The 17396-nt window shown below is 44.8% G+C and overlaps 2 protein-coding genes across 2 annotated transcripts; both read right to left on the bottom strand.

The window, feature by feature from the left end:
• Positions 1-1205: 1205 nt before the first annotated feature.
• Positions 1206-8685, bottom strand: LOC120031813 (carbohydrate sulfotransferase 11-like). Its single transcript, XM_038977634.1, has 3 exons — positions 8605-8685; positions 8106-8389; positions 1206-6319 (listed from the first exon to the last, which is right to left on the bottom strand). Exons 1-3 carry the CDS (start codon positions 8683-8685, stop codon positions 5701-5703), a joined length of 984 nt encoding a protein of 327 aa, XP_038833562.1. The 3' UTR covers positions 1206-5700.
• Positions 8686-12442: 3757 nt separating this feature from the next.
• LOC120032243 (E3 ubiquitin-protein ligase TRIM39-like) lies at positions 12443-16407 on the bottom strand. Its single transcript, XM_038978242.1, has 2 exons — positions 16232-16407; positions 12443-15960 (listed from the first exon to the last, which is right to left on the bottom strand). The coding sequence occupies exon 2, from the start codon at positions 15956-15958 to the stop codon at positions 14285-14287; it is 1674 nt and encodes a 557-aa protein (XP_038834170.1). The 5' UTR covers positions 15959-15960; positions 16232-16407; the 3' UTR covers positions 12443-14284.
• Positions 16408-17396: the final 989 nt, after the last annotated feature.

Here is a 17396-nt window from a genome sequence, read left to right as displayed (position 1 = left end):
TCCGAGTAACGATCTCACCTCTAGTACACAGGGTTGTAGGTTCAATCCCAGGCTCAGCTCTCGAGTGTAGTTGCGTTGACACTCAGTAATGGTTGGAAGGCTGGTAGATATCATGGGGTAAATACCTGGGGTTGCCTCTCCTGCAAAAAGCATCAGTCATGGATAAAATCTAACTGTCCACTTTTATTACTCCGTATAACAGCAGCTACCAATGTGGACCACACATGACAGCTGGTACGTTATACGTACCACATGAATATACTTCCATCATGGAGCACAAGAATGTCTCAGGAGTAACCATGGTAACCCGGGAAATTGTTTTGGCAGACCGGCATGTGCAGGCTTTTCACAAACAAAACAGATGGCATGTGTTGTAATGCCAAGCTTGGAATCATCAGGTGGCATGGGGTGCCCATGGGTTGACGAGGTGATATCCATGCCAACCAGAGAATACCCATGAAACCACTGGGCAGTGAGTGATAATCAAATCAAATCAAGTTTATTTTATATAGCCCTTCATACATCAGCTAATATCTCGAAGTTCTGTACAGAAACCCAGCCTAAAACCCCAAACAGCAAGCAATGCAGGTGTAGAAGCACGGTGGCTAGGAAAAACTCCCTAGACAGGCCGAAACCTAGAGAGGAACCAAGCTATGAGGGGTGGCCAGTCCTCTTCTGGCTGTGCCGGGTGGAGATTATAACAGAACATGGTCAAGATGTTCAAATGTTCATAAATGACCAGCATGGTCAAATAATAATAATCACAGTAGTTATCGAGGGTGTAGCAAGTCAGCACCTCAGGAGTAAATGTCAGTTGGCTTTTCATAGGCGATCATTAAGAGTATCTCTACCGCTCATGCGGTCTCTAGAGAGTTGAAAACAGCAGGTCTGGGACAGGTAGCACATCCGGTGGACAGGTCAGGGTTCCATAGCCGCAGGCAGAACAGTTGAAACTGGAACAGCAGCAAGGCCAGGTGGACTGGGGACAGCAAGGAGTCATCATGCCCGGTAGTCCTGACGCATGGTCCTAGGGCTCAGGTCCTCCGAGAGAGAGAAAGGAGGAGAGAATTAGAGAGAGCATACTTAAATTCACACAGGCGTTAGCGTTTGATAATGTGACAAATGTGTGTGTGTGATTAGCGTTTGATATATATATAGAATTTGGTGTGTTTGTTGTGTCTGTGTTCGCACACTTGCTTGTCTGCAGAGTGAAGAAAAAAACAGTAGTCCGGGGCATCTGGGTTTGAGTTTGAGGCGTTTTATTGTGAAAACATCAGACAGAATGAACCAGAATGAACACTGCTGGGGGAATCACAACTCCTCTCCCACTACCTGCAGTCAATATATTCAATTATTCATGTTTCTGGTGAGAGGGCCTTGACGATGAACCAACAGTCTGTCCCGTGAGAAAAGTCCAGGTGTGTTGCCATGGAGACCACCAGGAGGAATGTTATGTGTAGTCGTTGGTGAATGAATAAATAAATACAACGTAGCCTGTTTGAGTTCCTGGAGTTACTCTAAGGCAGAGCAGGTACAATACAGTACAGAGCGACCTCCAATATATATATATATATATATATATACACACACACACAGCTCAGACACACACTCGTTGGTACAGCACATAGTGACCTCTCCGACACAAGCCGGCCGATGACATGGTATCTAACAGCAGAGTAGCCAGCCTAGACTGTCAACAACATTGATTTAAGTGAACACACCTCAACACACTCTCACCATCTGGCAACGGATGAGAACACTGAAACTAGCACACAGAGATCTGAGGGTTGAAGTGTGGATTTGAAGGGTGTACGTACAACCTCTGAGCAACACAGAGCCACAGAAAACCATTCAGTATCTGAAGGCTTAGGAGAGGAGGGAAGATCTGAGCAGAGAAAGCATTTCTAAAACCCTCTATTTGCAAATCCTCTTGATGTGGTCACATGAGTCTACACGTGATCTGTGTTAGTGTGTGGGATGCTGTTTTACAACATTCATCTGACAGTTGATGAGGGAGAGTGTGTGTGTGGACTGACCAATCAGATGACAGTAAAGTGCTCCAATGAGAGGAATGAAAAGGCACAGATCATTTCAGCACCCATTGACTCTATCTGTGGTGACCCTATAAAAAGGTACTGTCTGTGGTGACTGGAGTGCCCTGTGGTCAGGGCACTCCAGTCACTATAGGCTATGTAGGAGGCAACCATAGAATGGATTGGACAGAATCATTGAAATGAACAAAATGATCATGGTTCCATTCAACATACGTATGCTGCAGGTCATATCTAAGAAACTGTGTTCTATCTATATGTTATATTTCTATGAGGTCAATGAAAAGTGTGGAAGCTGCTGTGGAGTGTTGCTGACAGAGGAACATGGAAAACCATAATTAAGATAGGGAAAGGAAAGAGCTCTATTACCATTCCAGGCTTTGGTTTCTGTGCATTTTGAGTGGGAGATCTGCTCTAACAACCTTCCAGTGATTTCAACAGTTGACAATATTTCGAAAATTTCTGAAAAGCCTCATGGTCTGAGAGTTGGTACCAAAGGGCTAATTCGTAACAGCAGGAAACGTCATGGGGACCCTTTTATGTGTAACACAAAGGAAGTTCCATGGGCATTATGGGGAGGTTTTCACTGTTGCACAGAGACGGATTGGATAAGAATATCTCATAGATATAAAGATAAAAACATAATTCCCCCCAAAAACACTGACAGATAACTGCCCCATCCATGCTTATCTCTGGCTAGAACCCCCCGGCCCCAGAGTGGATATGTTTACGAATGTGCAGAGCGGCGTGCACTTCCTGTGCTTCTGCATTTAGCAACACAGTAAATATGTAATTCAGTCCAACAATAGACGTCGTTCTCCAACATAAATATACCCGTACACTCGTCAATAAATACTTACAGCACAGGAACACTAAATGGACATGTCAGAATTGGAATCAGGTGGATTTATAGGTAGAGTGAGCTAGGATATGGAATAAGAATGGAGAATATATATATTTTTTGAATCAGGTCAGAACTTCCACAGGGATCGTTAGGCTGGGCTTCTGTGGGATTTTAACAGCTCTGTTTGTATAAGAAGCCTGCCCTTTTCCTGTTGTGAGGGTAGAGATCACTGCCACTGTCCAAAAACCCACTTCTGTTTTTATATGGGGCCATTTTGAGAGAGAGGTTGGAGTAAAGAGGAGAGGACTCCATAACTGTTTGCAGAGTTGTGAAGCCTTTGCGTAAAGTGTCTCATTTTGGAGGTTAAATAGGCAGTTAGAGATAAGCTGAGTGTGTGGTGTTTTAAATGTGTCCATACCCAACCATCCCCCTCTCCCTAACCATCCCCCTCTCCCTCCGTACCTCACTTACCAACCCTCACTAGAGTACAGCTGCTGAGTAAGAGGCTGCGTGGCATCAACATCAGCGGGTGTGTGTGTGTGTGTGTGTGTGTGAGAGCTCAGAATGCTCCCATTGTTTCTGTAAGTGGATGGGGTCGGAGATGTAGGCCAAACCAATAGCCTTCCTCTTTATCAGAGCGCTATGTGAAGGGCCTTGTTCCTCCAAACCGTTTGCTAATTATAACGACACATACATGCAAACACACCACAACTGCCACCAATATTTTAGAAGCTATGACAAAATGAGGTGAGCCTGTCATTAGTCACCACGCCTGTCTAAACTAACGGTCAGAGGAACAGATGAATATAGTAGTGATCATTTCCTCTGTGCTGCTGTTACTTCTGCTCAGACCTAGCAACATAAAAATACACAACTTTCCCAATAAACGTCCCTCTCTCTTTGAAGCCTGAATGGAGGAAGAATGACAAAGGGGTGTAAAGAATAAAGAGGACTCCCTCCCTCCCAGCTTGGCTAATTAGGTGGCCTTCTTTCTCCCTCCGTCGCCCACTCCTGCACTGTGTATACGACTCTCTGTGATCCCATAGACTACACAGAGTAATGATTACACCGCACTTTCACCTGAGGAGGGCGGACACGGACCTGACTTTCAGCGCCAGACTCAAAGGTAGACGGTTCTATTATCGATTATTATGAAGTCAACCACTGCTGTTGTTTCTGATTCTGAGCAGTAGTCTGCACTGTAGATATGTATGTAGAATACTTTTTTCATGCTATAGTTTGTTTTCAATCACAGGATTGTAAATGTTTTGTAAATTATTGGATGTACCGAAAAGTACTGATGAGTTGAGTTTACTGTCCCTTTCTGTCATTGGCAGTGTTCCAACCCTTTGGCACCAGACTCAGTTGACTAAGGGGGAGAGAGGGAATAACTCTAAATCCCATGGGATATCCCAGTTCTCACGCACAGAGAAACCAAAGCCATGGACCTAACTTTATTGTATTGTACGCCCTTCGGGAAAAAGGAAGACAATTAAAATGTTACCATTAACAGTGTACCGGAGGCAACTCAGGACAAAAAACATGAAAAACAAAACTCATAAAAACAATTTTATCTTTTAAAAAAATCTGCCAAGAAAACAAATATTAAAATCTTCCTCTCTCTCATCCACCACACCCACCCCCGACAGTAAAAGTAATTTAAATAATATTTTTTATTGCTGCTCGCAGCAATGTCTTGCTTTTATTGTCTGATGAAAACATTGGTCGTCGTGGGGGGCATGGCCCGTAGGCAGGGTTATGGCCCTCCCTGGTTTTGGGGCGTGGTGTGGGCAGATTTATGAGATCATGTCCCTTAAACCCTTTCACAGCCACACGGGCCATCTCTTCTTCAGTTCCTCTCTGGGTCAGTGGGAGGCACCTAACACCTGTCAATCACTCCTTCTGACCACTTCCTGTGGCTCAAAGCCTCGAGGGTGCTCAGTGTCTTTCTAAAATGGCCGCCTTTTCAGATCCTGCTGTGGGAGTCTGAGGCCTCACCTGGCAAACCTCAGGATTCAGGAGTTCTTTTCACCTATGACGATGGCGATCTTGACAGCATAGCTACTACTTTAGAGCAGTTGGCTGTAAATTGTAGCTCCACTGTTTACGCCTGATGGTTCTAGAGGTTTTTAGAGCAAAGTTCATAGCCAGCTATAATGAGGAGGGCTTGAGGTGGAGCCAAGAGCCAGTTTACTTATCAAATGTATAATTGGTGGGTGGTATCAAACACACCCAGGATACAGCACACTGAAGGACATGGGTGTGTTTTACAATTTGACGGAGTTTCGTTATTGTTCGTTATAAAATAAGCTCAGCTCCCATGATGCTTTGGGGCCAGAGCACGTGCATGCGAGGCCACCGTTTGCTGTGCAGATTCCAAAGCAGCCTAATTGGTCAAGAGTCCCACCTCATGTACATACAGAACACACATCGACCACTCTCCAGGAGTCCTGCTTCTCTCCTCTGTCCCCTCTTAGAAAACCTCTGACATCAGCTCCACCCGAACCCTGCATTCTGATGCTATAGGATCTCCACTTCCTCCTTTTTCACCTTCAGGACAATGCTGATTGGATAACCAAGAATCTTTCACGTCAAATCGGATCCAGCACCTTTCCTCAATCTCTGTCCCTCCCATTCACCTCAGTCCTTCCTGTTCACCCCCCAGAAACAGCGACGACAGTTTTTGAATAAAGCTTCCGCAAAAATATCTATTCTCTTCTTTCTCTGTTCTTTTTTTCTTCTCTTAATAAAAGTGGATCGTGCCCAGAGTCCCAGCTGGCTAGTCATGTCCTGGTCCTCTAGTCGTTAGTCCAGTCGCAGATAGCTTGGCGTGGAGTAGTTGAACATGAGGAAGTCCAGTTTATACAGCTGGAAGAGCTGGCCGTGCTGCTGAGAGCTGATGTTGCTGAAGAACTGGGCCGTCATGCTGTCTGTGGTGCGGGTGGACTTGGCGTAGGTCGGGAAGCGCAGCGACTCCCCCGCCAGCCGCAGAACGTAGTTGGCGTCTTCCTCCAGGGTTTCGTACTTGCCCACCAGGTCATAGTGGATGTGACAGGGGTGGCACAGCTGGTACACCGTCTGCCAGTGCTCGTTGAGTGGGCCGTCGCGTTGGGTGGCCGGGTCGACAAGATACTCGGCGAACTCCCGGAACTTGACGTCGGCGCCGCTGAGCAGCGCCTCCTGCGTGGCGTCCTTGCGGTAGCGGCGGACGATCTTGGTGCCGAAGCGGCGGTGGAAGGAGGAGTTGTACTTGAGGGTGAACTTGTTGCGGTAAGCGGAGACGAGCCTCTCGAAGGGCTCCCGGACGAACAGGAACTTGAGGTAGCTCTTGAGGCGGTGGTTGATCTCAGCGATGCTGTACTGGTTCAGATATTTCAGGTTGGACGGGACGTGGGCCTCGTTGGAAGGGATCTCCATAGGGTCACTGGGATGGAGAGAAATAAAGACCATGAGGAACAGAATAAAAACACAAACAATGAAAAGTATCTAAATTGTAGTAATGGTAGTAATAGTAACAGCAGTTATAAACACTGAGTATACAAAACATTGAGAACACCTGATCTTTCCATGACAGACTGACCAGGTGAATCCAGGTGAAATCTATGATCCCTTGGTGATGTCACTTGTTAAACTCTTTGGGCTAGGGGGCAGTATTTTGACATCTGGATGAAAAGCGTGCCCAAAGTAAACTACCTGTTACTCAGGCCCAGAAGCTAGGGTATACATATAATTGGTAGATTTGGATAGAAAACACTAAAGTTTCTAAAACTGTTAAAATAATGTCTGTGAGTATAACAGAACTGATATGGCAGGCAAAAACCCGAGGTCAAACCATCCAGAAAAAAAAGGACTGAGCTACCACTGTTTCCAATGGCTGTCATGTTTAATATGAAGGGAAAACCTCCCAATTTGCAGTTCCTAGGGCTTCCACTAGATGTCAGTCTTTAGAAAGAGTTTCAGGATTGTTTTTGGAAAAATTAGCTAGATTTTGTAGTTTTTCTAAGTGGCTCCCATTTTGGCTGTAGTGTTTTCATGCGCGTGGATGAGAGCGCGTTCTTTGTTGTTTATCTCCGGTAAAGACAATAACGATTCTCCGTCTTAAATTGTATCGTTTATTTACGTATTAGGATACCTGAGGTTTGATTATAAACGTCGTTTGACTTGTTTGGAGAAGTTTATTGGTAACGTTTGGGATTCATTTTGTATGCATTTTGAAGGAGGGAAACCGGTGGATTATTGAATGAAGCGCGCCAGCTAAACTGAGTTTTTGGGGTTATAAAGAAGGACATTATCGAACAAAAGGACCATTTGTGCTGTAGCTGGGACCTTTTGGAGTGCCATCAGAAGAAGATCTTCACAGGTAAGGCATTTATTTTATCGTTATTTCTGACTTTCGTGGCGCACCTGCCTTGTTGAACCTTTTTTTTATGCTTTTGTGTGTGGGGCGCTGTCTTCAGATAATCGCATGGTGTGCTTTCGCCGTAAAGCCTTTTTGAAATCTGACACAGCGGCTGGATTAACAAGAAGTTAAGCTTTTTTCTGATGTATGACACTTGTATTTTCATGAATGTTAAATATTACTATTTCTGTAATTTGAATTTCGCGCTCTGCAATTTCACCGGATGTTGTCGAGGTGGGTCGCTAATGGAACGCCTGCGCCAGAAAGGTTCAAGAAGGATTTCTAAGCCTTGAGACATGGATTGTGTATGTGTGCCATCCAGAGGGTGAATGGGCAAGACAAAAGATTTAAGTGCCTTTGAACAGAGTACGGTAGTAGATGCCAGGCGCACCGGTTTGTGTCAAGAACTGCAACGCTGCTGGGGTTTTCACGCTCAACAGTTACCCGTGTGTATCAAGAATGGTCCACCACCCAAAGGGCATCCAGTCAACTTGACACAACTGTGGGAAGCATTGGAGTCAACATGGGCCAGCATCCCTGTGGACCACTTTCGACACCTTGTAGAGTCCATGACCCAACGAACTGGCCAAAAGGGCTGGATGCAACTCAATATTAGGAAGGTGTTGTGTGTTTTTTGTGTTCTGTGTGTAATTTTTTGTGACAGCGTAGTCGTATCAGTAGTAGTATTATAAATAAAACATTATCCACTATTCAGCTTTTTACATCTTTAATCGTTTATTTATTGTGTCCCTTTCAGAAAATGTGTCTTGCATGTTCTCAAATCTTAATAATAGTTTCCTGTGCTACTGACCTGTACTTGCCGCGTCCCGTGAGGACCATCATGACGCGTTTCCAGTTGCTGCAGGCCACCTTGGGGACATAGCAGTAGATGAGCTCATGCTCCTCATCCACCACCAGGTGTTTGAGGTCACCGGGGGTCAGGACCCGGCGCTTGCGGCTGGATGCACTGTGGGCCCGACATGACTCAGCTACATGGTCTCTCCTGGCCTGGTGGAGGATGGCGACACTGGAAAACTCAGACTGGGGGGGGGGAGAGGGAGAGAGAGATTCATCTTTTGGAATACAAATTATGATCTATGGGGAGCTGACTATTACAATATGCATAGTTCTCATTTCATTCAACAGTAGCTCTCTTGACCCACACATTAACATTTCAGAATGAAGAAAGAAGGATGGGGGAAGAAGGGAGGGAATAATGGAAAGGGGAGAGGAGGAAGTGAGGGATGGATGTTCTTGATCTAAAGAGCAGGAATGTTTTCTTAGAGCTGGTGATTATTTTTGTTTTGTACCCTGAATAACCCTTTCAGGGAATTCCCTTGTTTCCCCGGGGACTCTAAATCGATCAGACCGTGCCCTGAGTCGCTGCACATTCTCAGACGCACCCACGTGCACACACAGCACGACAGCCAGTCAGTGCCACAGCTGTATGCCATACCAGAGAGTAGAGAATAGGGCTAGGCCTTTGAGGAGGGTTGCTAAAATAACTCCTGTCTGGGACAAACTCCATGCTCTCAGCACTTAACCAAACTAAAAGCCTTGTGTTAGTACTTGAACCCCCCCATTAACCATTTATCAAGTGATACGTATATACAGTTTATGGCATCTGAGTAAACGTGAAGAAATTATGCTTGCACAACTAAATATAACTGTGTGACAGGTTCTGCCAGTTAAGATCAATTAGCCATTGAAGAGATCATGTGTATAGCACAGCGATGGGAAATATGATCAAACAAAAAGCTCAAAAGAGCAGACGCAGTGGGGTTATGATAGTTACACTTCATGTCACAGTCTATTACCCTTTAAGTAAAGCCCATTCCCTTTAAGAGGTAATCAGAGACTGATGGTCATGGGTGACAGAAACATCAACTCTGAGATATTACTACTACTGCTGTTATGGTCCCACGGGTGAAGTCTATTGTGCATCTAAAAATTGCATCATAATCCCTACATAGTGCACTACTTTTGACCAGGCCCTGGGCCCCAAAGTAGTGCACTATAAGAAATAGGGTGCCATTTCAGACACACTCTATGTCTTTATCTGAGTTCCTGTCCTAAACACAGGTATGGACAGGTAGTGTACTGTGTGTTTACATTCTATAGTAGAGTAGTTGGAAGGCTGTGGTGGAGTTCCTTTGTATTCAGGAACCTTGGATGAAGACTGAGCTACAGCCATACACAGCAGAGAGACAGGACTGAGCTACAGCCATACACATCAGAGAGACAGGACTGAGCTACAGCCATACACAGCAGAGAGACAGGACTGAGCTACAGCCATACACATCAGAGAGACAGGACTGAGCTACAGCCATACACATCAGAGACAGGACTGCTAGTTTAACAAGGCATGCTAATCTCCCTCTGTCTTTCTACTGTATCTGTCTCTGTCATCTCTCTCCTCTCTCTCTACCATCTCCCTCTCTATCTCTCGACATGTCAACTTCACTTCTCCGCAAATTAGTTTGAGAGGCCCGAGAGACTGACTCAACAAACAAGTGATGCTAGATAATGAATGAGTCGGAGGGAAAAAAGTGACACCCTCCCCCTCATCTTTTTTCTCCCCCTCTTTTTCTTTGTCTTATCTCCACTACTCCATTGTTATGCCACATCACATCAAAGCTGACTGGGAGGGCGAGACACTGTGAATACCAGCTCTTTGTTACGTGGAATTTTCACTTTTGCTCCTCGCAGGGCTATAAAGGCCCTAGATCACACTGAGCAGAACTTCATGGAGTGAAAGAACATCTCTCTCAGTGGAGAACAAGTACTATAATTAATAGAGTGACAGAGAGAGAGAATCTTGGCATGTCTCCCCCTGCCCGTTGGATAGTTATCTTCCTGTCGTTTTATCTCCTCTCCTATCTGAGGAGCGAGGGAAGCTCTTATGTGGTGTTAATGATGGGAGGAGGAGATGGAGGTAGAAAAGGATATCAGAGATGTGTCTCTCCATAGAGACAGCCTACAGTGATGGAAGTCAGAGCTCACAAGGCCCTAAGTGATTCTGCCCTGCTGTTCCTATGGGAGAACAGACACTATCCAAGTCTGTCTCTGAGCCTCAACCTACAGCAACATACTGTAGAGTAACAGCGCAGACATTCAGTCTGCATACCGGTAAGTACATGAGCACAGCGCTCTTCTCCTGCCTGTGTTAGAAAGATTCCTCCTAGGTATCTGGATGAGCCATCGCTCTTTGACGGTCTCTCCCTCTCTGTAGTCGTGGTTTCTCAGACCCTTGTATCAGATCAGCACTTCCTCTGTAACTACAATAAAGTCCTCGTCGATTGAGATTCTGTGTGTGTGATGTCTATAGTCTCCAACGTCATCTCTTGTTCCATTCCCTCAGGGCGCGCAGTGAATCAAAAAAGGCCAGCACGTCTGATAGTGTTCATAGTTCGCAGAGTAGTGCAACTGACACAAAACCCTCGAACCACAGAGTGTTCGTGCGTGTGCATGTGTGCTGTGTGTGTATGTGTACTGTGTGTGCATGTGTGCTGTGTGTGTATGCAGCAATATTTCCAGTTTGCTAAAATCAGTATGTCCCTCCCTGACTCCATAAGTGAATATGCTAATATCAAGTCAAGCCTGTCACATTTCCACACATCAAACTAGCCTTCGGTGATGAGCCAAGAGACTGTGTTTGTATTCACATAAGCGTTCTCTCCTGTAACTGCACTTTTGTTAGTGAAATGTGTGAGTAATAAGGAGCTATTAATATCTGCGTTTCCATGTTTCATTTCATAATTGACTTAACAGTCTTACTGAGGTTTGTTATGGTTATGATGTTGAAATATGCGATAGCTCCTCTTCTGCACAGCGCAGCTATAATAAATAGCCCATTGCAGTTCTGCTGATGGTCGCAAACACTAACGACTAACTCTTTATAGGCACAGGTGAAGTAGTAGAGGGGAGGGTAAGGAGAGACTAAAGGCTGGCGGCCTACATGAATACACTACAACTTGATTCACTCTGTTTTAGAGCAAATGTAGGATATGTGCTATAGAGTGAGGGAGGGAGGGAGGGAGAAGACTAAGAGAAAGAGAGATAGGGACAAAGAGTGATTAAAAAAAAGTATTAAAAAAGTGTAAAGGAAGCTACTCTGCTCAAAAAAATAAAGGGAACACTTAAACAACACAATGTAACTCCAAGTCAATCACACTTCTGTGAAATCAAACTGTCCACTTAGGAAGCAACACGACACCCCCAATAAAGGAGTGGTTCTGCAGGTGGTGACCACAGACCACTTCTCAGTTCCTATGCTTCCTGGCTGATGTTTTGGTCACTTTTGAATGCTGGCGGTGCTTTCACTCTAGTGGTAGCATGAGACGGAGTCTACAACCCACACAAGTGGCTCAGGTAGTGCAGCTCATCCAGGATGGCACATCAATGCGAGCTGTGGCAAGAAGGTTTGCTGTGTCTGTCAGCGTAGTGTCCAGAGCATGGAGGCGCTACCAGGAGACAGGCCAGTACATCAGGAGACGTGGAGGAGGCCGTAGGAGGGCAACAACCCAGCAGCAGGACCGCTACCTCCGCCTTTGTGCAAGGAGCAGCACTGCCAGAGCCCTGCAAATGACCTCCAGCAGGCCACAAATGTACCTATTCTCTCCTAATCCACAGCTAAGAAGCCCCTTGAGACTATTACATTTAATCTCACACAATAATACAACAATCTGGTTTTGCGACATTGCCAAGGGTGAAAAGAGCAGAAAATAGAAAACTATTTATTTTCCCACCCAGCCGAGGAACTGCACAGCTGGCAAAGGCATTGTCTGAATTCCATTTTCAATTTTCTCATGCTCTTCTCCTAAATTGCATTTCAAAGCAACTGGGATAAACACGTCAGCATGCTACAAGCTGTACATTTCCGTGTGTGTGTGTGAGAGAGAGAGAAAGAGTGAGAGAGTTGCTCTCCGTCTCTCCACACTGGTCTACAACCAGCGATGTAGTGCAGCCGGAGTGCGGGGGAGCGACGCTCCCTCACTCTTTTCAATTTGACAATACACGGAGCGGGTAAAACTTTTTCTGAAAAATGTATTCTGAACAATTGTAAATTAATTTAATTTAATTACGACTAAAATGTCATGAAAAACAAGATAATGACAAACCAAATAAAGATTTATTTCATGTCTTCTCTGTGAGATTTTGATGGTTAGGATGGTTAGCTGAAGCTGAAAAGTCATAAAAGAAAATGTCATGTGCCAAAACTCAGAGCGCACCACTAGGCACCACTAGGCACCACTAGAAAGGCTAAGTGTGATAACACCATCTGTTCTAATTCACTCACAAAACAGTGATTCAAGAAGATCTACATTCATATTCCCATGAAACTCATTGAGATCCATCAAATGGCTGACTTGGAGATGCAGTTTGGACGTTTCACCGGTTAAATGACTGACAATGATGGTGGCTTATTTTGACTTCAGGTAGCCTATTCCTAATTATATGTTTGAGGGTATTAAAAATGGAACATTTTCTTGAGGAAATATGAGTGGGCATAGGCAGACGTTGCAATTGAAATGCATCAACCAAGACAGGCTAATCAATTGTCTACATCTGTCGGTACAAACTTTGAGGAAATTATGACGTCATTTACAAAAAACTGCTCCCGCACCACTGTCTACACCCATGGACCTGCATCTCAAGACTGTCTCAAGGCAGATGTAATTTACATCCTGTGAGTAACGGCAGCCATTTTGTGCCCATGCCCCAGAATAGAAGCACTGCAGTTGGCAGGGTAACTGCTTTGCTGGCTGACACACTCACTCTCTCACTGCATTTATTATCAGTCTCTGTAGTCCATTTGGGCTCAAAACAATGTCCACCACAGACTAATTATAGGCTAGTAGAGGTCTGGGTGCTCAGACCAGTGCTGCTGCTACCGTCAATCCACAGGCTTACAGACACACACAACAACACACAGTTATGATGAAATACAATAGCTATATAAAACAAGAGAACAGAACCTCTGTTTCACTGAATGACACCACCACATCCCAATCAGAGCAACTTCTTGAATTCCCATCTCCGGATCTGTCCCTCCCTCCCTCCCTATATGTTCCACTAGCCTGTTTCCACGGTGATTAAGATTAATTTGCAGGATTCCCAGGAAGGAATAATCCCTCACACGCCGTGTAACACAGAGGTGCTCCTGGCAGGAACGTAGGGAGAAAATGGAATCCAGCAGAGCGGGGCCAATAGTGTGACACTGACACACACACACACACACACGTAAAAGAAACGCCTGAAACTAGATTCTCTACATCAGGGGCCCCAAATGGCAGAATTTGGCCCGCGGGTGGTTTTATTTGCACCCCCAAATTTTCAGAACAAAAAATGTATATTACTATATACAGAGCTCTCCGTAATTATTGGGATAGTGAAGCATTTCTTCTTATTTTGTCTCTATACTCCAATAGTTTGTATTTGAACTCAAAACTATTACTATGAGGTTAAAGTATAGATTCTCTGCTTTTATTTAAGGGTATTTGTGTACATACTGGTTTCACCATTTAGAAATGACAACACTTTTTATACATGGTCCCCCCATTTAGGGGACCAAAAGTATTGGGACAAATTCACTTATATGTGTATTAGAGTAGTAAAAAGTTGAGTATTTGGTCCCATATTCCTAGCACACAATGACTACATCACACTTGTAACTCTACACATTTGTTACATCCATTTGCTGTTTGTTTTGGTTGCGTTTCAGATTATTTTGTACCAAATATAAATTAATTTGTAAATAATGTATTGTGTCATTTTGGAGTCACTTATAAAAGAATAGAATAGGTTTTTAAAAACTTTTACATTAATGTGGATGCTACCATTATGACAGATAATCCTGAATGAATCGTGAATAAGGATGAGTGAGAGGTGAGAGGTTAGCATGTCTTGGAGGCATGTCTTGGAGGCATTAATTGTGATGTATGACAACAGATTATTACTATTTTAAAATGTATTTATTTTGCTGGCCAGTTAGATTTTCAGATTAAAACTCAGTCTGTCGTTGACAGGAGAGATGATCAGAGGGGCAGAGTTTTTACCACCATCATTAAGACATGGATTGAAGAATGGATATAGTTTCTCATTGAAGGTGCAGCCAGTGAAAGAGTAGATATGAGACCTGGCCTCCACATCATAAAAGGAGACCTGACCCTCCTCATAATCCACAAACACCCCCACCTTCTGGGGCTTCTCTCTCAGGGGGAGCAGGACACTGGGGCTAGAAAGAGCCTTGTACTGTTCTCCATTCCTCAGCCAGACAGTCCAGTATCCATTCTTAGGGCTCAGTGTGATATTCCCCTTCCTGTTAATGGATTCTCTGGCCACTCCTACATCCCAGTCAGTCTTCCCCTTAACTGTCACCTCATAGTAGAATCTACCTGAAGAGAAACCCTTCTTTCCTAAGACATTTACACTTTCATCAAACCTCTTTGGGGTATTAGGACGATATGTCTGTGTGTTTCTATATCTCACTTGTTTCCCATCCTCAGACAGGATGAGATTGGGATGTGCTGTATCAGGGTCCAGAGTCACATCCACTGCATACTGCTGAATCCTCTTAAATTCAGCACCAACACACAGATCAACACACAGGCTTTTCATTATACTTATAAGAGTCTCCTCCAGCTGAGACACAGCTCTCCTCATAGTCCCCACACACAGATCACTGTGAACACTGATCCTAGACCAGTCCTTGGTGGGTGGAGGGGTGCAGAGGGATGGAAAGTTCTGTAGGAGGTGGAGGTGGTCTTCAGTGTGTGAGAGCTGCTCCAGCTCAGTGCTTCTCCCCTGTAGCTCAGTGATTTCCTGCTCCAGCTCTTTAATGAGCCCTTCAGCCTGCCTCTCTGCTGCTTTCTGCTTCTCCTCAATCACCTCAATGAGCTCAGCCTGGCTTCTCTCAATGGAGCGCACCAGATCAGTGAAGACCTGTACACTGTCTGATATCTCTCTCTCTGCCTCTCTCTTGCTGAGATCTACTGAGTGTTTGATCTCCTGAACCTTTTGCAGTCGTTTCTGGATCATATGCTGAACTTCTGCCTCAGTCGTCCTCAGCTGAGCCTTCCTCTCTCCATACTCTTCCTCTATAGGGACAGTGTCATGAGTCTTGTGGTCTGTCTCAGTGCAGAATTGACACACACAAGTCTGGTCAGTCCTACAGAACAGCTCTAGAGGTCTGTCGTGCTTCTTACACATCCTGTCTTCCAGGTTCTCCACAGGGTTGATCAGCTTGTGTCTCTTTAAGGCTGGGACTCTCTGATGAGGCTCAAGGTGAGTCTCACAGTAAGAGGTCTGACACACCAGGCAGGACTTCAGGGCCTTGACCTTCATCCCAGTGCAGATGTCACAGGACAATTCTACAATTATGTCAGGGCATTGGTGTGGGCTGCTGGTAGCTTTAACTTCAACTGTCTGTCTGAACTGAGCAGCCATCTCAGAAATGAAAGTATTGACAAACAGATCTGGTCTCCTATCAAATGTTTTTTTACACATTGGACACTGGCACAGGTCACTGGTATCCCAGTATCCACTGATACAGGCCTTGCAGTAGTTGTGTCCACATGGAATAGAGACTGGCTCAGTGAACACATCCAGACAGACAGAGCACAGGAACTGTTCTTCAGAAAGGAGACTGCTGGAGGTGGCCATATCTAGACAGACACCAAAGGTGAAACCATAAAACATTTAGTGGAATCAATGGAATTCATTTTCCACTTGATAGATTCAGCTTTAGAGTGGTCAATATTGTCTTACATGATATTAACAAATGTTGATACATGACGTTACAACATAGATACATCTTAGAACTATAGGATAAAAAGTGTAACATACAGTAGAATCTGGACAAATAAGTAAATCTAGACGGTAAACACAGTAAAGCTTATCTTCAACTTAACTTTCCACGTCAATCTCTCTACTCACCTGTATGTTTTCGTGGATGATATCTTTGTCCTTTCTGTTTGTGGTGTCAAAGGATAGGAGAGTCAGAGTATAGTCTGAATGTATTGCTGTTTAATAGATGTATGAAGTGCTGGAGAGTTTGGTCCTGTACACAATATACTGTGTCTCTCTACTTTAGTTTCAGTTCAGCAAGTTGACGTCAATAATGCTCCTCCCCACCAGATACTGCTGTGTGGTTCTCTTCCTGGAACAGTTAACCCTTTACATGGCTGAACTTTGGAACTGATTAATTTTAATTGTCATATTAATTAAAACAGTACTGAATAAACCAGGACTAAAGTCAATACAGCTTTCACATTACACTTCCTAGAATCACTGCAGTCAACACACACACACACACACACACACACACACACACACACACACACACACCGTGTAGAGGACTGAGGGCAGTCTGTCTCTGACCCCTGCTGCTCTCCACTCCCACAGCCAGCATTCACAGGCCACGCAGGCACCAATCAAACATACACACATACACACCCGCACCACAGCACCAGCTCACTGCCAGGAGAGAACACAATACATTCTGCTGGAATAGGTTCGTTCACCTCTCGTTCTCATACTAATCTCACCTGTAACTCCCCCTCCTCTCTTCCCTCTCTCTCTGTATTATAGAACCAGGAACCATCTGACAAGAACACTGCTCTGTGGCCACACACACTATAAACCCTGACAAGGTTACTGTTTTATGGGGTAAAATCATATTTTCCACAGAGGGCAGACCAGGCGGTATGAGTTTTCCATGATGCCATTTATGAGGAGCAAGACCAGACAGAGAGCTGCCTGAAACCCTCTTACAGAGAAACAGTGTAACAAGGCTTCAGGTCAGTGAAATCCCATGAGAGGGCAGAGAGAAAAGATGGGAGAGTGGGAAGAAAAGAGTAGAGTGAGAGGAGAAAGATTGGAGAGAGAGAGGGGGAGAGGGGAGGAGAGTGATTGGAGAGAGGGAAGAAGAGAGGAGAAAGGGAGAGGGGAGGAGAGGGAAAGGGTGCTCTGTTGAAAGGGATCCATGTCTATGGCAGCAGCACAACACAGGAAGTTTCCACTGTTTCTGACCAGACAACACAGACACATACTGTATACACACACCAGCATAGCCACGCACCAGCACAGTGGCGCTGGCACA

Source organism: Salvelinus namaycush, chromosome 38 (assembly GCF_016432855.1).
Source record: "Salvelinus namaycush isolate Seneca chromosome 38, SaNama_1.0, whole genome shotgun sequence".
Classification (NCBI taxonomy): Eukaryota; Metazoa; Chordata; class Actinopteri; order Salmoniformes; family Salmonidae; genus Salvelinus; species Salvelinus namaycush.
The sequence above is the reverse complement of the archived record's forward strand: the minus strand, read 5'-3'. Positions and strand labels throughout refer to the sequence as shown.